Genomic DNA, 25,694 nt, shown 5'->3' with positions numbered 1-25,694 from the left:
AATTCTATAAAGACCTATATACCTCCAAACTAAGCTGCGCTGCTGAACAGCTGATAGCTTATCTCGATGACATCCCCTTCCCTACGCTGAGACGGGATAGTGCAGCCTACATGGATTGTGCCCTGAATATAGAGGAAATAATGGAGGTCATTAAGTCGCTTCCCAACAGGAAATCACCAAGTGTAGATGGGCTCCCTGGGGAGTGGTATAAAAAGAATGTAGAACTCTTGGCCCCTCAGCTCCTAAAACTGTACAACCCTATCCTGCGGGAGGGGGCTCTGCCAGATACTATGCACAAGTCCCTAATAGTCATGGTCCCTAAAACAGGAAAGGACCCTACAGATTGCAGTTCTTACCTCCCCATTTCACTCCTTAATAATGACGTTAAAATCCTTGCAAAAATACTGATGACTCATATAAATTCACTTCTTGGGGAGATTATACAAGCTGACCAGTCTGGCTTCATGCCTGGCAAAAGCACAGACATGAACTTAAGGCGACTTTTCAACCATCTGACGTATGAGCACACTAACTGTGGGAAGCGCACCTTGGTATTTATAGACTAGGCAAAGGCCTTTGACTCAGTAGAGTGGACATACTTGTGGGCAGTGATGCAGCGGTTTGGGTTCGGGACGGCCTTTGTTAAGTGGGTTGGGATCCTGTATGACTCCCCAGTGGCCAATATTAAAGCCAATGTTCATGTTTCTGCGCAGTTTCCTCTAGCTAGGGGTATGAGGCAGGGCTGCTTTCTATCCCCGGCCTTGTTGGCCCTTGCTATAGAGCCTCTTTGATCCGGGTCCGAGCATCGCTTACAGTAAAGGGGTTTAAATTAAGCAATTAGAAAGAGCACATAGCACTTTATGCGGATGACAAGGGAGTCTGGTTTTTGGAGACTTTGGGGCATTAACGTCCTCTCTGACATAGCCAGTGAGGTAACGTTCTGCACCTTCCTGCAGCTGCAGATAACCCATGACCTGCCTGAGTATTCCTATTTTAGATATTACCAGCTGCGGGATGTAGTCAGGGCCCAATTTGGGGGCTGGAGGGTTTGGTGCAGATGTGCAACCTGGTTAGGCCACTGTCTAGCTTTTATGCCGATTTAATGCAACATCTCGGCCCCCTGAGTGAGAAGGCCATGCAGAAATGGGTTGCTGATATCCCTGCTCTGTTATCTGGGGAAGATGGAGATATACTAAAAGGATCTGGTCCTCCTTTGATTAGCGCTAGGGACAGGCTCATCCAGGTCAAGTTCTTGTATCACATATACTATACCCCTTCCAGGCTGCATGTCATGGGTCTGCCCCCTTCAGCGGTATGCCCACGATGTCTGTTTGTGGATGGGACTGTCAAGCATGTGTTTTGGGGATGTGCCATCCTGCAGGACTATTGGAGGGACATTATCATATTCATGGAAGCGCATTTGGGACCCACGAGGATCATGCATCCTGGAGTGTGCCTCTTTGTGCTTGTTTGAGACCTACCGGTGGCTGCAGCAACTCGCACGTTATATGAATTCCTGCTCTTTTATGGCAAAGAGGTAATTTTACTAAGCTGGAAACACCCTGGGAGGCGAACAGGAATGCATGGGTCCACGTGGTAAATTCTGCAATTCCAATGTACAAGCTAACATATATGGCCAGGGGATGCCTGGAGAAATTTGATATGATCTGGGGTGGCTGGTGAATTGTCCTGCAACAGCAACAGGAGCGCTGGACTAAGTATTGAGGGACACCCGCGTGACCTGTCTCTTAAGCTGCATTTATTCTTTTGGGAGTCGCGCTGGGGGGTTAGGGTAGGCGGGGGGGGGGGCGTGGTTGTGGGTGTTATTGTTTATCTTTTTTCTTTGTTCTCTGACAAAGCTAAAATATAATTTTCTGGCCAAATATTATGTGTCATCAGGAATATATGCATATTTATGGGTAATGATGGTTTTCCTGTTTTTGTATTTATGCAATGTTCTGTATCACTGTGATGGGCACCTGCGGTGCCAGCTGCCTCTGCCTATTTGTTAATTGTTTTGGCTAAATAAAAAGTTCCTTTAGAAAAAAAAAAGGGATAGGCCATCAGTAGTTTAATACTGGAAACCCCTTTAGGTAGGCACTAACTTGGTTTTCAGTTTTTGGCCAGTGCTTCATTCCAATAGAAATAGAGAAGAAACATCATGACTCGATTTATAAGACTATGATAACAACCTACAGTCAAAGTAAAAAATATGTTTATGAGAATGTGTCATATATTCAATGATAGTTTTGGGGTTAATGCTTACGTTTAAAGGTTAATTTCTTAGAACTTTATTTCATTCTCTCAACATCAGCAATGTGGATTTTTTGCGCTTGCTGCATTGATATTATGGATGCAGCGGACCAACTATTATAATTGTTAGTTTAGTGTATTGACTTTCATTATGTGTTTTTTCTTTTCCCCTGCAGATCTATATGACAGCAACTCATTCTCATGGATCACCATTTGCCCTTCTGGAAAATGGCATCTGCTCTATCCTTTTTGGCTCTGCAAATGGTGACCATAATGGCCATGCAGATCACCATCATGATGACCATGAAGTGTCCCATGCAAGTGCAAAATCCAAAGAGGAGCTAAATGAGGGCACTCGCAAGAGAAAAGTGAAAAAGGCAGAGTGAGAGTAGAAAGGGTCTTGATTTGGGTCACCAAGACTAACAATCAATGTATCTTAAGCAGTCGTAATGTAAAACCTCAGCTTTTTTATGGTCTTTTTTTTGTTTGGTCGGAATGGGCATCCTGCAAGATGGATACGGGATTTTTTTGCCTGAGATGGCAATAATCTATCAACTATGTATTCAATACACTGGTAGAAAGATTGAAGAACATGTCATCTACATATCATCCTTTATGTATCTGTTTTGCTCCCTCGCAGTGTGAGATCAGAAGCTGATTATAGCACAAAAGTATCCCATTCCTCTTGATAGAATCCGTTATATATTTTGCAGTTAGCCATTCTGCGTTTTTAACGATTTCCGTTCATCATTGACTCATTTAATATTGTTAAAGCTCTATTTAAACTGTTTTGACATTCACTGTCAGAAGGAAACATCTCACACATCCCTTTTGTATTTTATGCTTTCATAAATTCTATTTTGTGAATAAGACAGAAGAATTTATTCTATTTATTAAACTATATTAAATTAAAGGCAGATGATTATTTTTAAAGGTGTTTTTTTTAACACAACAGTTTCTCATATATCATAGAATTGGATTTGTACAAACCTTCAGAGCTCTAAGGAAGAAGAAACTTAGTAAGTGAAAACATTTTTCATACCTTTTGTCCTTTTAAAGTAATTCTACAAACTTTTGTAAATGTCCTGTATTTGCTGACTCAAAAAATAAAATGATTGAAGAAGTTTTAAAGACCGAATGTGGATTATTTGACTTCTAATTCAAACCATTCAATACATACAGTAAATCTACTGTATATATGAGGGAAAGGAAGAAAACTTGAAGACCGCAATAGGGATCATTTTTAATATCAGAAAACAGAGTAATTGTATTTCATCTAGAATTGTTAGGGTGCTTTCACACAGTGCGGAAATATTCTACAAGACGCATGTAAAGGCAGCTTTAGGTGAGCATATGCGCAACTGTGCATGCTTCATCACAATTAGAGATGAGCGAGCATACTCGCTAAGGCAAACTACTCGAGCGAGTAGTGCCTTATTCGAGTACCTGCCCGCTTGTCTCTAAAGATTCGGCTGCCGGCGGGGGGCGGGGAGCGGCGGGGGAGAGAGGGGAGGAACGGAAGGGAGATCTCTCTTTCACTCTCTCCCCCCGCTCCTCCCTGCTCACTCCCGCAACTCACCGCTCACCCGCGCCGGCAAGCGAATCTTTAAAGACTAGCGGGCAGGTACTCGAATAAGGCACTACCCGCTCGAGTAGTATGCTCGCTCATCTATAATCACAATGTATTTGCACAGTGAACGAATTTGATTTGCATATCGGTGCATGGTACTGTACTTCTTACACACCCAGGGCATGTTCACATGCATGTGCAAACCCCCCATGCCATTAATTAAAAGGCTATTTAGTCTAATAAGGTCCAGATGTGTTCTCTTTCTAACACAATTGCGCAGCGTATTGCACATGTTCCTGCGTTTTGCTGGCATATTTGTGCACCTCCCATAGATTTCTATGGGGCCTTTTCATTCGCAAACAAACAGCAAAATAGAGCAGGCCCTATTTTTTTCTGTGTGAGAAATACGTGCACAAAATACAGAAATAAGAATGAACCCATTGAAATCAAAGGGTTCTATTCTATGCGTATTTTACAGGCAAATATTGTATGCGCAAATACATTTGTTTGAAGCCTGACTACTTAAGGGGGTTGTCTCGTGCCAAATCGTTTTTTTTTTTTTCCATAGGCCCCCCGTTCGGCGCAGGACAATCCCAAAGGATGTGTTAAAAAAAAAAAATTATTACTTACCCGAATCCCCGCTCTGCGACGTCTTCCTTCTTCTTCCTTCACCAAGATGGCCGCCGGGATCTTCACCCACGATGCACCGCGGGTCTTCTCCCATGGTGCACCGTGGGCTTTGTGCGGTCCATTGCCGATTCCAGCCTCCTGATTGGCTGGAATTGGCACACGTGACAGGGCGGAGCTACGAGGACCAGCTCTCCGGCACGAGCGGCCCCATTCACCAGGAAGAAGACCGCACAGCGCAAGCGCGTCTAAAAAAGCAAGAAGACATCAGAATTAGACGGATCCATGGCGACGGGGACGCTAGCAACGGAGCAGGTAAGTGAATAACTTCTGTATGGCTCATATTTAATGCACGATGTACATTACAAAGTGCATTAATATGGCCATACAGAAGTGTATAACCCCACTTGCTGCCGCGAGACAACCCCTTTAAGACTTTCACAATGCGGACACCGGTCTACAAAAACCCGGGTCCTATGGATGCTTCAGCTACAGTGGAAAAGTATGAAAAAAAAAGACAGTGTGAATGACTCCCCGAGGTCTTATACAAGGGGGTGCTGATAAGTCTTTGGCTTTGTGTTCTTTTTTTGTTTCTATGGTAACAGATGTTACATCATATGAAAGCTTTATTCGTCTAATATATGTTTTCAAAATTTTGTGCTTGTAGGTTATGGCAACAGTGATCTAGGCACGCAGGAAAACACAACAGCGGAGTCTAATTTTCAGCGGAGCTCTCATTCACAGCAAATGAGAGCAGAGGAGTGATAAAATTCTTGTTTCTGCAAGGAAAGTCTGCGAAGGATATTCATGGTGATATGTCGCAGACATATCTTAATGCCTTTCATATTCTACAGTTAAGGGGGGTGTGGCTAGCGAATGGCGGGATAGGTCGCACTTCAGGCGAGCTCCTGCACCAGCAAGAGGAGACTGCCGCGCTCACAGTCGTGCACTCCGATCAGCCGAGGATGCACTATGGAGTGGTTCCTGGGTGGAGTGGGAGAGCCGGCCGCGGGATCCAAGATGGCGCCGCCGGTGGCAGGAGCGCGCAAGATCGGCCTGCAAGCCCAGCTTCACTACAGCATCAGGGGGAACAGGAGCAATGGGCAAGCGGTCAAGAGACGGCACTGGGCAGTGACAAGAGGAGGAGGGAGATCAGTCTGAGCCCCTCATCAGTGGAGCAGCTAATGCAGCAGAGGGGTGCCCTGGATGAGGAGGCAGTGAGTACACCGGGCAATAGCCCTTATACACGGCACAGCTCACTCTCCCCTCCAACACAGACCCCATGGCTGACAAAGGTGGAAGCCCCTCATGGGCACACTCCCCAACAGCCAGCTCTACAAATAGCCTGGCACATAAAGGGTCCAGAGGCTCACCTAATATAATAAATAAAGAAGCATGGAAAAACCGCATAATGGCCATACCAACAAAAAGCGAACTACACGAACTGTTTCGGAGGCTTAAGTCCTCCAACAAACAGGCTATGGAAAGCATACATGCAGATATACAACATCTAGGTCACGGAATACTACAAGTGGAGGGCATGGCGGCCATACTAGAGACACATAGACAAGTAATCCAAGCACAAGCTGATCAAATCACAGGCCTTATTATGCACCTTGACGATCTGGAAAACCAGAAGACAAAATAATCTTCGTATACAGGGCCTGCCAGAGGAGATAGAGGGGCAGCAGCTGGGCTCGTGGACGCAAACCTTTTTTCGGCAGCTATTAGGTCACCCTGCAGAGCGCCATGTGGAGATTGATCGCATCCACAGAGCCTTGGGGCCCAGAGCCGCTGATCCCAATCGGCCCAGAGACGTCATTTGCAAAATCCATTTCTTCAAACATAAGGATGCAATCCTCAGAAAGGCGAGAGAAAAAGGGGACTTAGACCACAATGGCAGACCCATCATACTCCTCCAAGACCTAGCACGCCACACCCTGCACTTGAGAGGGGCCCTTAGATCACTACTGTCGGTCTTGAAAGATAAGGGGATACTGCACAGGTGGGGGTACCCCTTCTCACTGACATCCAAATGATAGCGCTGCTGGACTGGCCCTCGGTCCCATCGGTATTGGCCCCAACATCACAAGAACAATGGCAGACCATGCAACCAAAACCATGTCGCGAGAAGCGGTCACACGCGGGGTGAGACGCTTGAGTCTACGGGGGACTTGTCCAGAGAGAGGCAGTTTTACTCCGGGGCCGGAAACCCTCACTGCAGTTTTGTTACATAAAGCATGATGGGGGCTCTGGGCTCACCTTTCCTGGGCCGGTCGTCCCGGTCTAGACAGCTTCGATGGGTTTATTCCTCCTGTTGCCTTGTCTCCCCCTGCGAGACAGGGGGGAGGCAGATCTGGCCTGTGAAGGGGAGTAGGAGCTGTTGTTGGGTCGGAGCTCTGCCCCCACCCCCCGGAGAACGGCTCTCGAGACCCGATGTTGGAGGTTTGGTTGCCAATTCAGCCTAACTAGTTGCCCCTCCCTCCCTGTGGTTTGTTTAACCCCATGTTCCTATCTATTCTTATATTGTACTAGGTTATATTTTGCCATAGTTTTTCTCTCTTTGACTGTACAGATACGCTGTAATTTTGCTGGTGCCTCCAGAGTTTTCTATCAAGGCCCTATATAGGGCTTATAGCAAATTTCACATATTTTATCCTGGGGGGACGCAGGAGGCTGGAACTATCCTTAGCCGGTACCTCCACGTTCCTCACCCAGGGTAAACAATCACATTAGTGAGAACGCTGGCTATACCAATGCCAGCAGTCTACCCAACAAACAATGCAGCCGCTTAGCGCTGCAAAAGGCTTCATCTGATAGGCCTTTTTTTCCCCTCATTTTCCTTTTTTTCAGAACTATGCTTTCTACTTCTTTCCCCCTACCTCCCCCAAAGGGTGTGACAATCAGATGACTATCGGGTCAGACTATCCACCCACTCCCCCCCCCCCAGCCTTCCCTTTTTACACCTAACCCTGCTCCAATCTGTCAGCTTTCTCTTCTCTTAGATTATTCTACTACATTTTTCTTTTCTTAGGAGTGTTATTAGTATTATAAGTAATTAATACCTTTAGAATGTGATTCTGGTAACATGATTAATATTTCACAGACCTATTCTGTAAACGATACGACGTGCAAGAATGGTACACATTTTCGCAGTACTCAGTTTATTGTTTCTAATACTAAAATGTCATAATGTTCTAATTTGATAACACTTGCTGTCTTACTGTGACACTTGTATCTATATAAATGAACTAAATAAAATACATTTTGAACCATATTCTACAGTTAAGAACTGGGTTGCCAAATTTAAAACGGGCCACTTTAGCACCAATGATGAGGAACGTCCTGGACGACCGAGAGAGGTTGTTGTTCCGGGGATCGCCGATGCTGTGAACAACCTCATACTGAGGAATCGGCGAATTTCAGCTAAAGGAATAGCAGACATCATGGGGATTTCTTGTGAACGTGTTTGTGTCATTATCCATGAACATTGGAACATGAAGAAGCTATCTGCAAAATGGGTCCCCAAATGTTTGACAACAGATCAGAAAAGCATGCGAGTGAAAATTTCCTGGTCCATTTGTCAGCATTTCCGGACTGATAAGAACTTTCTGGATCGACTGGTCACTATGGATGAGACCTGGATTTATTTGTATGACCCTGAAACCAAGGAGCAGTCAAAAGTGTGGAGGCACAGTGGTTCGCCTCGCCCAAAGAAGTTCAGGGTGCAAAAATCAGCCACTATGGTGATGGCGTCTGTGTTCTGGGATAAGAATGGCGTGCTGCTAGTGGACTACCTTCAAAATGGTTCCACCATCAATGCAAGGTATAACATTGAGCTTTTGGACCAATTGAAGGCAGCTCTGAAGGCCAAATGGTGCGCAAGCTGTCCAAGGAATCTTGTTCCTGCAAGACAACGCCTCCGCTCACACTGCACAAGCGACCATGGCAAAACTGGTGGAGCTAAGCTTCCAGCTGGTTGACCACCCACCTTATTCACCAGATCTAGCTCCCTCCGACTATCATCTGTTTCCAAACCTGAAGAAACACCTCAAGGGGACCAAATTTCACACCATTTCTGATGCCATGGCTGCTACGGATGACTGGTTTGAGGCACAAAAGAAATCCTTCTTTTTGCAAGGCTTACATAACTTGGAATACCGATGTAAGAAGTGTGTTGACATCAGTGGAGAGGATGTGGAAGAAATGTAAAGTTTCATCTTCCTATCTCGTTTCTTTCTGGGTAAAGCCAAAGACTTATCAGCAGCCCCTCGTATTACATCATTGGGGACATAGATGTAAAAAAAATAATTACAAAAATAAGTAAAAAGAATTACAAAATAAAATAAAAAATATATTTAAAAAAGAAAATGAATCAGCGCCGATGCCAGCCAAAACCCTCGCCATATGCACCCTGTAATCTGAGACTATACAAATTATATGTCAAAACAAAATGAGGAATCCATTCCTGTGCTTTCTTTCAGTACAAATATACTAATTTTAAAAATAAACAACTATAAGTTTTTTTTAACCTTTTTATCCCTAATAAAACTACAAAAATGAAAAAAAAAAAATCAGTGAAAAAACAAATAAAAAATAGCCCTGTCTCTCACGGGATAAAAAAAAATAATTCAGGTAGTTGAAAAAAAAATAGGGCGTTAAAACCACCACATGGGTGAAATCCCTAAAAGGTATCTAGTCCTTTAGGACCAAAACACCCTAGTCCTTAAGGGGTTAATAACTTTTCCTCTCCATAATGGGGGCAGTACATGGGGTCAACTGACATGTTAGATCCTAATGAAGATTGTAATACCATGTAAGAAATGTGTTGCATCAACAAATATGACAAAGCTGATAAGGTTAGCTGTTAGAGATGAGCGAACACCAAAATGTTCGGGTGTTCGTTATTCGTAACGAACTTCCCATGATGCTCGAGGGTTCGTTTCGAACAACGAACCCCATTGAAGTCAATGGGCGACCAGAGCATTTTTGTATTTCGCCGATGCTCGCTAAGGTTTTCATGTGTGAAAATCTGGGCAATTCAGGAAAGTGATGGGAATGACACAGTGACGGATAGGGCAGGCGAGGGGCTACATGTTGGGCTGCATCCTAAGTTCACAGGTCCCACTATTAAGCCACAATAGCGGCAAGAGTGGGCCCCCCCCCCCTCCCAACAACTTTTACTTCTGAAAAGCCCTCATTAGCATGGCATACCTTTGCTAAGCACCACACTACCTCCAACAAAGCACAATCACTGCCTGCATGACACTCCACTGACACTTCTCCTGGGTTACATGCTGCCCAACCGCCCCCCCTCCCCCCCCACAGCGCACACCAAAGTGTCCCTGGGCAGCCTTCAGCTGCCCTCATGCCACACCACGCTCATGTCTATTTAGAATTGCGTCTGCCATGAGGAGGAACCGCAGGCACACACTGCAGAGGTTGGCACGGCTAGGCAGCGACCCTCTTTAAAAGTGGCGGAGCGATAGCCCACAATGCTGTACAGAAGCAATGAGAAATAGAATCCTGTGCCACCGCCATCAGGAGCTGCACACGTGGGCATAGCAATGGGGAACCTATGTGCCACACACTATTCATTCTGTCAAGGTGTCTGCATGCCCCAGTCAGACCGGGCTTTTTAATTGATAGACACAGGCAGGTACAACTCCCTATTGTGAAGTCCCTGTCGACCCACAGCATGGGTGGCTCCCTGGAACCCACCGGCGGTACACAGAAATATCCCATTGCATTGCCCAACACAGCTGAGGTAGTAATGTCGTGCTTAATGCAGGTGGGCTTCGGCCCACACTGCATGCCCCAGTCTGACTGGGGTTCTTTATAAGTGTACAGATGTAGTAAAAAGTCCGTGTGCACCTACAGCATGGGTGGGTGCCAGGAAGCCACCGGCGGTACATAGAAATATCCCATTGCATTGCCCAACACAGCTGAGGTAGTAATGTTGTGCTTAACCCTTTCCAATCCAATTTGTATATGGTTTTCCTAGGGGGCTTACTCTTTTTCTGCTGTTATACAACGGCGCTATATGCTGGCTAAAGCCAGTACTGCATGAGCTGACACGTAGGATAGGCTCCGACAGCAGAGAGGCTGGCAATATACAGTAAGAGAACCCCGACGGACGTCTACCAACAACGGAGCTGTACAGCCTTAAACCCTAATGTCTTCAAAGGTCACACAGTGGACTGGAAAGGGTTAATGCAGGTGGGTTTCGGCCCACACTGCATGCCCCAGTCAGACTGGGGTTCTTTACAAGTGGACACATGTAGGTTAAACTCCCTGTGGACCCACTGCCTGGGTGGGTGCCAGGAAGCCACCGGCGTTACATAGAAATATCCCATTGCATTGCCCAACACAACTGAGGTAGTAATGTCGTGCGTAATACAGGTGGGCTTCGGCCCACACTGCATGCCCCAGTCAGACGGGTTCTTTAGAAGTGTACAGATGTATTAAAAACTCAGTGTGCACCTACAGCATGGGTGGCTCCCTGGAACCCACCGGCGGTACATAAAAATATCCCATTGCATTGCCCAACACAGCTGAGGTAACGTCAGCTGTAATGCAGGTGGGCTAAAAATTAATTTGATTACACTGTAGGCGAGGGCCCACAAAAATTGCTGTATCAACAGTACTAATGTACATCCCAAAAATTGGCCATGGCCAGCCAAGAGGGCAGGTGAAACCCATTAATCGCTTTGGTTAATGTGGCTTAAGTGGTAACTAGGCCTGGAGGCAGCCCAGTGTAACGAAAAATTGGTTCAAGTTAAAGTTCCAATGCTTTTAAGCGCATTGAAACTTATAAAAATTGTTCTGAAAAATTATTTGAGTGAGCCTTGTGGCCCTAAGAAAAATTGCCCGTTCAGCGTGATTACGTGAGGTTTCAGGAGGAGGAGCAGGAGGAGGAGGAGGAGGAATATTAGACACAGATTGATGAAGCAGAAATGTCCCCGTTTTGGATGGTGAGAGAGAACGTAGCTTCCATCCGCGGGTGCAGCCTACGTATTGCTTACGTATCGCTGCTGTCCGCTGGTGGAGAAGAGAAGTCTGGGGAAATCCAGCCTTTGTTCATCTTGATGAGTGTTAGCCTGTCGGCACTGTCGGTTGACAAGCGGCTACGCTTATCTGTGATGATTCCCCCAGCCGCACTAAACACCCTCTCCGACAGGACGCTAGCCGCAGGACAAGCAAGCACCTCCAGGGCATACAGCGCTAGTTCAGGCCACATGTCCAGCTTCGACACCCAGTAGTTGTAGGGGGCAGAGGCGTCACCAAGGATGGTCGTGCGATCCGCTACGTACTCCCTCACCATCCTTTTACAGTGCTCCCGCCGACTCAGCCGTGACTGGGGAGCGGTGACACAGTCTTGGTGGGGAGCCATAAAGCTGGCCAGGCCCTTAAAGACTGTTGCACTGCCTGGGATGTACATGCTGCTCGATCTACGCACATCCCCTGCTACCTTGCCCTCGGTACTGCGCCTTCTGCCACTAGCGCTGTCGGCTGGGAATTTTACCATCAGCTTGTCCGCAAGGGTCCTGTGGTATAGCAACACTCTCGAACCCCTTTCCTCTTCGGGAATCAGAGTGGGCAGGTTCTCCTTATACCGTGGATCGAGCAGTGTGTACACCCAGTAATCCGTCGTGGCCAGAATGCGTGCAACGCGAGGGTCACGAGAAAGGCATCCTAACATGAAGTCAGCCATGTGTGCCAGGGTACCAGTACGCAACACATGGCTGTCCTCACTAGGAAGATCACTTTCAGGATCCTCCTCCTCCTCCTCAGGCCATACACGCTGAAAGGATGACAGGCAATCAGCCGGTGTACCGTCAGCAGCGGCCCAAGCTGTCTCTTCCCCCTCCTCCTCATCCTCCTCATGCTCCTCCTCCTCCTCCTGTACGCGCTGAGAAATAGACAGGAGGGTGCCCTGACTATCCAGCGGCATACTGTCTTCCCCCGCCCCCGTTTCCGAGCGCAAAGCAGCTGCCTTTATGGTTTGCAGGGAATTTCTCAAGATGCATAGCAGAGGAATGGTGACGCTAATGATTGTAGCATCGCCGCTCACCACCTGGGTAGACTCCTCAAAATTACCAAGGACATGGCAGATGTCTGCCAACCAGGCCCACTCTTCTGAAAGGAATTGAGGAGGCTGACTCCCACTGCGCCGCCCATGTTGGAGTTGGTATTCGACTATAGCTCTCCGTTGTTCATAGAGCCTGGCCAACATGTGGAGCGTAGAGTTCCACCGTGTGGGCACGTCGCACAGCAGTCGGTGCACTGGCAGCTTAAAGTGATGTTGCAGGGTGCGCAGGGTGGCAGCGTCCGTGTGGGACTTGCGGAAATGTGCGCAGAGCCGGCGCGCCTTTACGAGCAGGTCTGACAAGCGTGGGTAGCTTTTCAGAAAGCGCTGAACCACCAAATTAAAGACGTGGGCCAGGCATGGCACGTGCGTGAGGCTGCCGAGCTGCAGAGCCGCCACCAGGTTACGGCCGTTGTCACACACGACCATGCCCGGTTGGAGGCTCAGCGGTGCAAGCCAGCGGTCGGTCTGCTGTGTCAGACCCTGCAGCAGTTCGTGGGCCGTGTGCCTCTTATCGCCTAAGCTGAGTAGTTTCAGCACGGCCTGCTGACGCTTGCCCACCGCTGTGCTGCCACACCGCGCGACACCGACTGCTGGCGACATGCTGCTGCTAACACATCTTGATTGTGAGACAGAGGAGGAGGAGGAGGAGGAGGGTGCTTTAGTGGAGGAAGCATACACCTCCGCAGATACCAGCACCGAGCTGGGGCCCGCAATTCTGGGGGTGGGTAGGACGTGAGCGGTCCCAGGCTCTGACTCTGTCCCAGCCTCCACTAAATTCACCCAATGTGCCGTCAGGGAGATGTAGTGGCCCTGCCCGCCTGTGCTTGTCCACGTGTCCGTAGTTAAGTGGACCGTGGCAGTAACCGCGTTGGTGAGGGCGCGCACAATGTTGCGGGAGACGTGGTCATGCAGGGCTGGGACGGCACATCGGGAAAAGTAGTGGCGACTGGGAACTGAGTAGCGCGGGGCCGCCGCCTCCATGATACTTTTGAAGGACTCTGTTTCCACAACCCTATACGGCAGCATCTCAAGGCTGATGAATTTTGCGATGCGGACGGTTAACGTTTGAGCGTGCGGGTGCGTGGCGGCGTACTTGCGCTTGCGCTCGAACACTTGCGCAAGCGACGGCTGAACGGTGCGCTGAACTACACTGCTGGATGGGGCCGAGGACAGCGGAGATGAGGGTGTGGGTGCAGGCCATGAGGCGGTAGTGCCTGTGTCCTGAGAGGGGGGTTGCATCTCAGTGGCAGGTTGGGGCACAGGGGGAGAGGCAGGGGTGCAAACCGGAGGCGGTGAACGGCCTTTGTCCCACCTTGCGGGGTGCTTGGCCATCATATGTCTGCGCATGGTGGTGGTGGTGAGGCTGTTGGTGTTGGCTCCCCGGCTGAGCTTTGCGCGACAAAGGTTGCACACCACTGTTCGTCGGTCGTCAGGCGTCTCTGTGAAAAACTGCCAGACCTTAGAGCACCTCGGCCTCCGCAGGGTGGCATGGCGCGAGGGGGCGCTTTGGGAAACACTTGGTGGATTATTCGGTCTGGCCCTGCCTCTTCCCCTGGCCACTGCACTGCCTCTTGCAACCTGCCCTGCTGATGCCCTTGACTCCCCCTCTGAAGACCTGTCCTCCTGAGTAAGCGTTGCACACCAGGTGGGGTCAGTCACCTCATCGTCCTGCTGCTCTTCCTCCGAATCCTCTGTGCGCTGCTCCCTGGGACTTACTGCCCTTACTACTACCTCACTGCAAGACAACTGTGTCTGATCGTCATCGTCCTCCTCACCCACAGAAAGTTGTTGAGACAGTTGGCGGAAGTCCCCAGCCTCTTCCCCCGGACCCCGGGAACTTTCGAATGGTTGGGCATCAGTGACGATAAACTCCTCTGGTGGGAGAGGAACCGCTGCTGCCCAATCTAAGCAGGGGCCCGAGAACAGTTCCTGGGAGTGCTCCCGCTCCTGAGCAGGTGTTATTGTAGTGGAGTGAGGAGGCTGGGAGGAAGGAGGAGCAGCAGACAGAGGATTCGGATTGGCAGCAGTGGACGGCGCAGACCTGCGGGTAGACGATAGGTTGCTCGAAGCACTTTCTGCCATCCAGGACAGGACCTGCTCACACTGCTCATTTTCTAATAACCGTCTCCCGCGTGGACCCATTAATTGGGCGATGAATGTGGGGACGCCAGAAACGTGCCTCTCTCTTAATCGCGCAGCAGTCGGCTGCGACACACCTGGATCAGGAGCTTGGCCTGTGCCCACACCCTGACTTGGCCCTCCGCGTCCTCGGCCGCGTCCACGTCCTCTAGGCCTACCCCTACCCCTCAGCATGCTGTATTACCAGTGATTTGATTTCACAGGCAGGAAATAAATTGGCGCAAGACTGCAGGCCAAATATAATTTTTGCCCTTTTTGGAAAACGAAAGGCCCCACTGCCTCTAGTGAATGAATTATCTAAGTTTAATAACTGTGCTGTGTCCCTGCTTATGTGTCACAGAACGTGAGGGTAGCAGAGTTATTATAACTCTGGCAGAGCAGGTATTTTTTTTCCCAATTAAGGAAAGCAAATGGCGAAGCCAGCAGTAAAGCGTAGCTGGGTGCGTATGATTTAGCACTGTTCTTCACGCAGCTCACACGTCTCCACCGCCCGTAAGGACGGACAGAGGCTGGACAAATAGATTTGTTTTCAGTTTTTTCCCACCAAAAGGCAGCACTGCGTATATTCTATGAACATGAGAAGTTTAATAACTGTGCTGTGTCCCTGCTTATGTGTCACAGAACGTGAGGGTAGCAGAGTTATTATAACTCTGGCAGAGCAGGTATTTTTTTTCCCAATTAAGGAAAGCAAATGGCGAAGCCAGCAGTAAAGCGTAGCTGGGTGCGTATGATTTAGCACTGTTCTTCACGCAGCTCACACGTCTCCACCGCCCGTAAGGACGGACAGAGGCTGGACAAATAGATTTGTTTTCAGTTTTTTCCCACCAAAAGGCAGCACTGCGTATATTCTATGAACATGAGAAGTTTAATAACTGTGCTGTGTCCCTGCTTATGTGTCACAGAACGTGAGGGTAGCAGAGTTATTATAACTCTGGCAGAGCAGGTATTTTTTTTCCCAATTAAGGAAAGCAAATGGCGAAGCCAGCAGTAAAGCGTAGCTGGGTGCGTATGATTTAGCACTGTTCTTCACGCAGCTCACACGTCTCCACCGCCCGTAAGGACGGACAGAGGCTGGACAAATAGATTTGTTTTCAGTTTTTTCCCACCAAAAGGCAGCACTGCGTATATTCTATGAACATGAGAAGTTTAATAACTGTGCTGTGTCCCTGCTTATGTGTCACAGAACGTGAGGGTAGCAGAGTTATTATAACTCTGGCAGAGCAGGTATTTTTTTTCCCAATTAAGGAAAGCAAATGGCGAAGCCAGCAGTAAAGCGTAGCTGGGTGCGTATGATTTAGCACTGTTCTTCACGCAGCTCACACGTCTCCACCGCCCGTAAGGACGGACAGAGGCTGGACAAATAGATTTGTTTTCAGTTTTTTCCCACCAAAAGGCAGCACTGCGTATATTCTATGAACAGGAGAAGTTTAATAACTGTGCTGTGTCCCTGCTTATGTGTCACAGAACGTGAGGGTAGCAGAGTTATTATAACTCTGGCAGAGCAGGTATTTTTTTCCCAATTAAGGAAAGCAAATGGCGAAGCCAGCAGTAAAGCGTAGCTGGGTGCGTATGATTTAGCAATGTTTTTCACGCAGCTCACACGTGTCCACCGCCCTTAGGACGGACAGAGGCTGGACAAATAGATTTGTTTTCAGTTTTTTCCCACCAAAAGGCAGCACTGCGTATATTCTATGAATAATAACTGTGTTGTGGCCCTGCCTATACAATTCTTTCCCTGCAGTATCAATGGAGGGTGGAATGCTCTGCAGAGGCGATTTTGAGAAGCCCACAAAAAATGCAGCACAGCTAACAGCAGCCTGGACAGTACTGCACACGGATAAATATGGCCCTAGAAAGGACCGTTGAGGTTCTTGAAGGCTACACTCACTCCTAACACTCTCCCTGCCTATGCAGCACTTCTGTCCCTAATGCCAGGTGCAACGGTCTGCAGAGGCGATTTTGAGAAAAAAAAAAATCCCACTGCTAACAGCAGCCAACACACAGCTATCAGTGGCCCTAATAAGGACCTTTGGGGGGTCTTGAAGCCTACACTAACTACCAATTCTTTCCCTACAGCAGCTCCGGTACAAACAGCACTGTCCCTCATCTAACTCACACCGCATCTGAGGCGAGCCGCGGGAGGGGCCGACTTTTATATTAGGCGAACACCTGATCTCGCCAGCCACTCACAGCAGGGGGGTGGTATAGGGCTTAAACGTTGCAGGGGGAAGTTGTAATGCCTTCCCTGTCTTTCAATTGGCCAGAAAAGCGCGCTAACGTCTCAGGGAAGGAAGTGAAAGTAACCAGAACACCGCATGGTGTTCGTTACGAATAACGAACATCCCGAACACCCTAATATTCGCACGAATATCAAGCTCGGACGAACGCGTTCGCTCATCTCTATTAGCTGTCCATCACGGGCATGGATGTTTATCTATGGTTTGGATTTCAAGTGATCTTTTTATGTTCTACCAGCATTTGCTGCATTAATGTGTCATTATGTCATACAATGTACCAGAGAAATCCAGATTATTTTACCTTACAGAATATTGACATTGAACTGTAAACCCGTCTTGTTTGGACATGTTTATCTATCCTGATAATACAGACAAAGCATTACGTTGTTACATTAATGTCATCGGTATGACAGCAATAGCCTTTGGCAATGGAAAAGAATCTGTCCTAATTCGCTTGGAGATTGGACTGTTACTGTTGGGAAAGAATCATTATGGTAGATAAAAAAGGAGTAGAACATTTAGACTATGTGCAGCTTTGACATGAAAACTTTTCTTTTTATACATGTAAGGGTAACTGCATATGGGTGTTAAAAAAGTTGCACCTAAGATTCTGGGACACAGCTGGGGTCAGACAGCACAAGGACATCTCTCGGCCAAAAATTGGACAAGAATAAGACAAGCTACATTCTTTTTTACTTGGACTATTCATCCCAGTAAAACAAGCCCGTATGCAAATGAATGGACGCTATTTCCATTTGATTTTCAGACTGATTTTCTGATGCATGGGCATTAAAACAAGCCCTCCCGAGGCGGAGCCTAGCCGATGCCGGAGTAAGACAAACTCCATCGGGGCTCCCCACACACTGACCGGCTAAAAGCACCTACCGGGCCAACAGCGCCAGGAAAGACGAGACAGCAGGACCATGGGGAAGAGGAAGACCACAGCAAGGGCACAGGAGGCGGCGGAGGACGAGCCGCAGTCTATAGAAAAGATGGCGCTGGACCACATGTGCCCACGGCACAAGGAGGCGAGCGGAGCAGCGGATGAGACGAACGGCGCGGAGGAGACGGGAGCGCCGACCGTACCAGCACCACCGGCGGCAGCGGAACACAGCAACCACCCCAGGGGAGATCCCAGAGGCGGCGGGAGCGGCGGCCGCGGACCCGAGCCGGCCACCTCCAAGATGGCGCCGAACCACGTGAGCCAGCGGCAGAGAGAAACAAGTGGGACCGGCGGGGAAACGAGCGGCGCGGAGGATGCGAGAGCGCCGGCACTGCCAGAGACAGAGGAGCGCAGGAAGCCCCCAGGAGAGAGCCCGGCGGGGTCGGGAGCGGCGGCCGTGGGCCCCTGGCGGCCACCTCCAAAATGGCGCCAGACCATGTGCGCCCGCGGCAGAAGAGGAGGAGTGGATCCAGCGGAGGGCAGAGCGGAGCGGAGGAGTCGGGGATGCCGACACCACTAGCACCACCAGAGACAGATAAGTACAACATAAACCCCAAAAGGGGATCCAGCAGTGGTGGGATCGGTGGAGGCCCCAACCCCCAGACAGAGGTGACAAAGGGAGCAGCTATGCCACCCCCCCAGTCAAAAGAGGCCCAGCACAAGACAGCAGGCTATTTCAGAAAGGAACCCGCGCCCCCACAAAACACAGGGGGGCAAGCCATATGCTCTGCAGGTAGTGGGAGTCCCGAGTACACCAGGGGCTCTCCCCATACATGGCCTGAGGGGGGGGGGTTCCTGGTGGAAACCGGACACCACACCAAACACGCTGCGCAGGAGGTACACCAACTAGTTCAGACAGAGGCAGCGGCCTCCCACAAAGAACGCGCAGAGCCACCCCCGCGTCAGGAAGAAACCCACGACCCGATGCAGCCTCCCCAGACAGCTATTCTACAGATGACGAGTGGGATTGGAAGGAGCACTTAAGGTCTCTCCCAACAAAACGGGACTTTCAGAGGTTGGAAGCCTCACATAAAGAAGCATTATCCCTTCTACAACAAGAGCTTAAACACGTAGGTCATCGACTAGACACGGTGGAAGAGACCCAGGAAAAAGTCCTTACTACACTCGAGGATCATAGCCAAGTAATAAACGCACAAGCCCAACAAATAACAGACATCCTAGCACACATCGACGACCTCGAGAATCGCCACAGGTGCAATAACTTACGGCTAGGGGGACTATCAGAGGAAGTGGAGCCCTCCCAACTGGAGGAGTGGGCTCGTAATTTCTTTAGCTCACTATTGAATTGCACTGCGGACTAACCGGTCTTAATAGATCGCATACATAGAACCCTGGGGCCCAGACCAGAAGACCCTAAAAGGCCACGAGATGTTGTCTGTCGCATACATTATTTCAAAGAGAAAGAGGCAATTCTGAAAAGTGCCAGAGAACGGGACACTTTAACCCATAACGGCACCCCCATCGCAATATTCTCAGACTTGGCGAGGCGCACCTTGCAACTGCGCAGAGCAGTAAGGCCCCTTCTGGAAGTCCTGAAATTCAACAAAATCTTGTATCGCTGGGGGTACCCTTTTCAGCTTACGGCCACGAAAAACGGCAGGACAGGGACTTTTAGATCCCCTGCCGATCTCTCTAGATTCCTGGACATCCTGGAACTACCAAAGGTGGCATTACCAGACTGGCCGCATTTGCCATCCCTACCCACCCCCGGTCCCAGAGAATGAGGCAGACTCACTGGGGCCGAAAGCTCGCGGCCGCGCCAACAGACCGCCTCGCTGAATGCACACCACCCAGACGGCCTGACTAAGACCACCTGGGCAGGCCGAAGTGCCCGAAGGAGCCCTTTATAGATAAGATGCCTTAGTATGAGCGGTTAGACCCTGCATGGTCCTGATTAAAGATAAACATTTTTGAACAGTAGCAGCTAAAGCTCTAAATCCACCTGGCACTTGACCAGATGGATGAAGTTTTCCTGAGCTGACTGATCGCCAAACGCATATGATCCTAATGTTACAAATGTTACAAATGTCACTAATGTGCCTGGTAATATAACTCGTTTACTGATTGAATGTTATGCCGGTTGGGGCGGAGGGAGCCCTGAGATGCTCTGGCACCTGCGACATCTCCACCTACTCGGGGGGACGACACAACAGTGTCGTCTACAACTGACCGTAGGTTGGTTACCCACTAGTTGAACTGGGAATATACTTCCTAGTCGACAGATCGTCTACTCTCTGTCACCCTATCCCTCCTCCCCCATCCTCCTCCCTCCCAAGTGTCCTTAAATCTATTCCCCTCACCCCAATCTTGGTTCCGGGAGCTGTGGTACTCTAAGATGCCGCCACGCACACCAGTAAACGATCATGACTAATATATCATTCTGCACTTACAACACCAGAGGTCTGAACATACCGGCCAAAAGGGGCCAAATACTTGCACATTTACACAAAAAAAAGATTGCAATAGCCATGTTCCAGGAAACACACTATAAGAAAGACCACATCCCTAAGGGCAACAACAGATACTACACGAAGTGGTACCATAGCACACACCCGGACAAGAAAGTCTGCGGAACTTCCGTTGCAATACACAAGAACCTCCCCCACAGAGTCCTAGCCTCCATGGTGGACACGGAGGGCAGATACCTTTTTCTTAAAATAGACCTGGGAAATCGCATAATTACAATCGCTAACGTTTATCTTCCCAATACAGGTCAGGTCGCCTACGCCTGCCGGATGCTACGAGAACTGACACGGTTCGCGGAAGGCTCACACATTGTACTAGGCAGGGACCTCAACGTGGCCCTGGACCCCACTCTTGACGCCTCAACGGGTAAGTCCAGTCTATCCCATACGGCCCTACATAGATTGCGGAGAAAACTATCTGAACTGAAGCTCGTTGATCTCTGGAGAACACTTCATCCAGAGACCAAGGACTATAACCACCACTCCATGGCCCATAACAATTATGGACGATTGGACTACATATTTGTATCACATAGTCTTCTAGAGTGGAGCCCCAGATGCTCAATAGGAAACTTCATCTGGTCGGACCACGCACCTGTCTATGGGGCCCTATGCGGGGGGGAGACAACAAGACGCCTAAACAGTTGGAGACTTAACGACAATCTCCTGGGCGACGCTTGCTGCTTAGAGGAGATAAGGCGGACAATAGGAACATTTGTGGAGACCCACAGGACAGACACTACTTCACCGACTATCCAATGGGAGGCGCTAAAATGTGTCTTAAGAGGAGTCTTCATATCCCATGGGACAAGATTAAAACGGGATAGAGTAGCAAAGTTAGCTGACCTGATATCTAGACTAGAAAAAATGGAGCTGGCCAATAAGGCTAGCGCTTCCCCGACACTAAAGGCGGAGATCTCGGCTCTACGCCAACAAATACTTGGGATTATGGACCAAAAATACCTACACATAAGAGACAGAATAAAAAGGGGGTACTACGAATTCGGAAACAAATGCAGCTCCTGGTTGGCGAAAGCATTAAACCATCGGGAGAACCAGTCATACATCTTTGCACTGAGCAAAGCTGACAAAAGCAAAGTACATGCGACGAAAGACATCCTGGAATGTTTCAGGGAATTCTATGGGGAGCTATATAACATAGAGGGGGTAGAGGAAATAACGGCGATAGATCAATATCTACAAAAATATGCCCCGACGGAGATCCCGACGGAAAACGCGCAACAGCTGGAAGACGACATTTTAGACCAAGAGATAATAGATTAAATTAAAAGCTTAAAGATTGGAAAAAGCCCGGGACCAGATGGCTTCACGCCCAGGTTCTATAAGATATGCGGAGACCTATTGACCCCTATGTTAAGTAGAGCCTTTAACGCGGTATCTGGAAACTGCCCATTCCCATCCCAAGCCCTGCAAGCAATAATCACAGTAATCCCAAAACCGGGCAGAGACCCCATGTCATGTAGCAACTACAGGCCAATATCCCTGCTAAACGTCGACACTAAAATATTTGCTAAAACACTAGCCTCCTGCCTCCGTCCCCTTGTCCCTGGGCTCATCCACAGAGATCAAGTGGGGTTTGTGGCAGGACGCGAAGCCAGGGATAATACAATACGGACCATTTCCCTGATAGAGAGAGCACGAGAGGAAAAAAGCCCACTATGTCTGCTGTCGGCTGATGCCGAAAAAGCTTTTGATCGCGTAAACTGGAGGTTCCTAGAGGCTACATTAAAAAAAATAGGATTAGGCAATAGGACGATTGGCTGGATAATGGCACTTTATAACAACCCCACAGCTCAGATACGGGTCAATGGGAAGCTCTCCGCACCAATAACCATAAAAAATGGAACAAGACAGGGCTGCCTGCTGTCACCGACACTATACATCCTGGTAATGGAGTCGCTGGCTAACGCGTTGAGGGAAAATAAGGAGATAAAAGGATACACAAAAGCCAGACAGGAGCACAAGACTGCCCTGTTCGCAGATGATTTACTAATATATATCACCAATCCCAGACAGGCCTTACCTGCAATCTTACAAGAATTTAAAAGATACAGTTATGTTAGTAACTTTAAAGGGGTTGTCCCGCGAAAGCAAGTGGGTCTATACACTTCTGTATGGCCATATTAATGCACTTTGTAATGTACATTGTGCATTAATTATGAGCCATACAGAAGTTATCAGAAGTTATTCACTTACCTGTTCCGTTGCTGGCGTCCCCGTCTCCATGGTGCCGTCTAATTTTCAGCGTCTAATCTCCCGATTAGACGCGCTTGCGCAGTCCGGTCTTCTTCTCTTCTGAATGGGGTCGCTCGTGCCGGAGAGCGGCTCCGTGTAGCTCCGCCCCGTCACGTGCCGATTCCAGCCAATCAGGAGGCTGGAATCGGCAATGGACCGCACAGAAGCCCTGCGGTCCACCGAGGGAGAAGATCCCGGCGGCCATCTTCACCAGGTAAGTAAGAAGTCACCGGAGCGCGGGGATTCAGGTAAGCACTGTCCGGTTTTCTTTTTTAACCCCTGCATCGGGGTTGTCTCGCGCCGAACGGGGGGTGCTGTTGAAAAAAAACAAACCCGTTTCGGCGCGGGACAACCCCTTTAAGATCAACCTGAGTAAATCAGACCTTTTAAGCATTACACTCCTGGTATCAGAAATTGCACAACTTAAACATCTGACCCCCATGAGCTGGAAAGAAGATAACATCAAATACTTAGGGGTGGTTCTCCCTGCAGACACCGGAAAAACGTACAGCTTAAACTACGAACGCATGCTCTCCACCATAACAAAAGACTTTGAGAGATGGAAACCGACAACCCTCTCGTGGTTTGGCAGGATAAACTCTGTTAAAATGAACTCCCTGCCCAAATTACTATACCTATATCAAACCCTGCCCATATGAGTCCCGCAGAACTTTTTCATCAAACTACAAAAAGCAGTGACGCGGTTTTTGTGTGTGGGGGGGGGGGGACAAGCCGCGTCTGAATTACAAACTACTAACCCAACGGAAGGAGAGAGGAGGGACTGGACTGCCAAACCTACTCCTCTACTATAGAGCGGCCATATGCAAGACAGTCTTGGACCTAGTACACACGGGGACCACTAAACGCTGGGTTGAGCTGGAAAGGGAGACAACGGCAGGGCGAATTAGGGGCCTTGCGTGGTTGCGAAGCGGGTTAGGAAGGAGAGGCATCAGAGTCTCTCCCTTCATAAATTCCTTGCTGAAAATATGGGATGGTTTCGGGACGCGACACGAGCTGGTAAAAGTGCCAGGGCCGTGGACACCACTGAGAGGGAACCCAGACTTCCCTCAGGGAGATTCGGCATTACCCCTTCTGGATGATCTGGATGTGGAGCTCCCCAGGGTCAGAGACGTGATGGATAAAGATGGTCTAAAACCGCTAGGAGACCTCCTGGGGGTGGGGAACCAGAAGACAGGTGCGTGGCTCCAGTACTACCAGATAGGCCGTTATATACGATCCTTAGGACCAATATCAGGCCTGACGGCACCAAACACACAATTTGAAATGCTATGTGATCAACCTCAGAGGTCCAAAGGAGAGATATCCGCGATCTATGGCTTCTTAGCTGCCGGGGAGGGACTGGACTCCGGAGGGGGGCACAGGAGAGCCTGGTAGAGAGAACTAGGGAGGGAAATACCGGAGCAGGAATGGGACAAAGCCATATGCTTGACTCACAAAATGACGATTTCAAGCTGCCACCAGGAACTTAACTATAAGCTATTAACGAGGTGGTACCGAACACCAGTGCAGCTGGCTAAGTACGGAGGGGGGGGGGTGTCTGACTGGTGTTGGCGATGCCTACGAGAGGCTGGCACACTCTCACACATATGGTGGTCATGCCCCCAGGTTAGGACACTCTGGAGGGAAATAGAAGCACTGTACAATGCGCTGAACAAGGGATCCCATGTGTGGACCCCTGAGATGGCCCTCTTATCGATCCTCCCGGGGTCACTAAAAAACAATAGGAAAAGCTCTCTTAGGTTCTATCTTCTAGCGATGCGCACGGTGATACCCAGACTGTGGAGATCCCAGGACCCCCCTACCAAAGTGCACTGGGTGACCGTTCTAGATGAAATAGGCCGCATGGAAGAACTGAAAGCACGAGACGACACGAAATATCCAGTATATCACGCCACATGGGAACCCTGGCTAACATTTCGTAGCTCCCCAAGATTTGACCAATGGTTGTAAGTGGAATACTACCTAGCTAGAACCAAACCTGAAAGGGTGCAAAACAGCCCCGGAGCCAAGAACCCCCCCCCCCCCCCCTCCCCTGTCCTACACCCATCTCTCTTAATGCTTCATAGACCCTTGCGCAACATGCGCATACAATTAGGCGTGGTCCACAACTGCCATCCTCCGCACCCCCACCACCCCCCTATTAGGGGCCCAGGGGATGCCGAGGCAAGGCTGGGGACCAACCCCTACCCCATGTCTCAAATATTCCCCCCCATTACTAACCCACCTTAGACCCCTCCTACCCCTTTTCCCTTCTATGATATTACAAAGTTTTAGAATAAGACGATCATAAAAGTTTACTAGAAGCAACTACAAGCGTAACTAGCAGGGGTGGGCGGGATGAAAACCTTTATTAAGTACAAGCAAGAAGTTTAATGAGCAAGAAAGTAATAGATGCTGTTGAAATGTTTTTGAAAATGATTGTACAACTGAGTATTGAAAATTAATAAAAACACTTTTAAATAAAACAAGCCCTCCCTCTACTGTTACCCAGGCCTTTCACTGTCACGTTGCCTCTTCTTTGTCCCAGAACTGTTTTTCTTCTAAAAAAAAAACCACCTAACCCATGCCCAGCGAACTACAGGCGTTCCCTTAGTCTCCTCTCCCCTCCAGGTCCAAGAAATGTAGTATCCGGCAACATAAGGTGGTACAATATTCACAACCCCATCAGGGGTCTCCTTTTTCGACTCGACAAGTCAATGACAGCAGCAACTTTTCGACTCTGACACCAGAGAGTTTGTCAAGCTACTGACCTATTTGTAAACATGAGTTTTATAGACAAAACACACCTCCTGTTTTACCCCACCATAATTATTAATACATTACATACCCCACACATGTGTACCTTACCACATAGCTCAATCTCCATTTGGTGCCTCACGGCGTCCAGGTGACCCCTGAAGGTCCAACAGTCATGTGCCTGTCTAAGCACATGACCACTACAGCCAGTCACTGGCCTCAATAAGAACTGAGTCCAGTGATCTGCCACAGCGGTCACATGCATGTGACCACTAGATCTGAAAGTGAATGGAGACTGAAGCAGCAGAGACACATAATTGTTGATTCTAGTTTT

General features: G+C 48.9%; 1 protein-coding gene across 2 annotated transcripts in view; it reads left to right on the top strand.

The window, feature by feature from the left end:
• TMEM38A (transmembrane protein 38A) overlaps positions 1–3,384 on the top strand; it is a 67,054-nt gene extending 63,670 nt beyond the window's left edge. For both annotated transcript variants that reach the window (XM_066604620.1, XM_066604619.1), the window contains exon 6: positions 2,430–3,384. In XM_066604620.1, the coding sequence (XP_066460717.1) occupies positions 2,430–2,639 (210 nt within the window). In that variant the 3' untranslated portion in view covers positions 2,640–3,384. The remainder of the gene's footprint in view (positions 1–2,429) is intronic.
• The last annotated feature ends 22,310 nt before the right edge of the window (positions 3,385–25,694 follow it).

Source organism: Eleutherodactylus coqui, chromosome 5 (genome assembly GCF_035609145.1).
Source record: "Eleutherodactylus coqui strain aEleCoq1 chromosome 5, aEleCoq1.hap1, whole genome shotgun sequence".
NCBI classification, from domain to species: Eukaryota; Metazoa; Chordata; class Amphibia; order Anura; family Eleutherodactylidae; genus Eleutherodactylus; species Eleutherodactylus coqui.
Note: the sequence above shows the minus strand (reverse complement) of the source record. Positions and strands in the feature narration are given on the sequence as shown.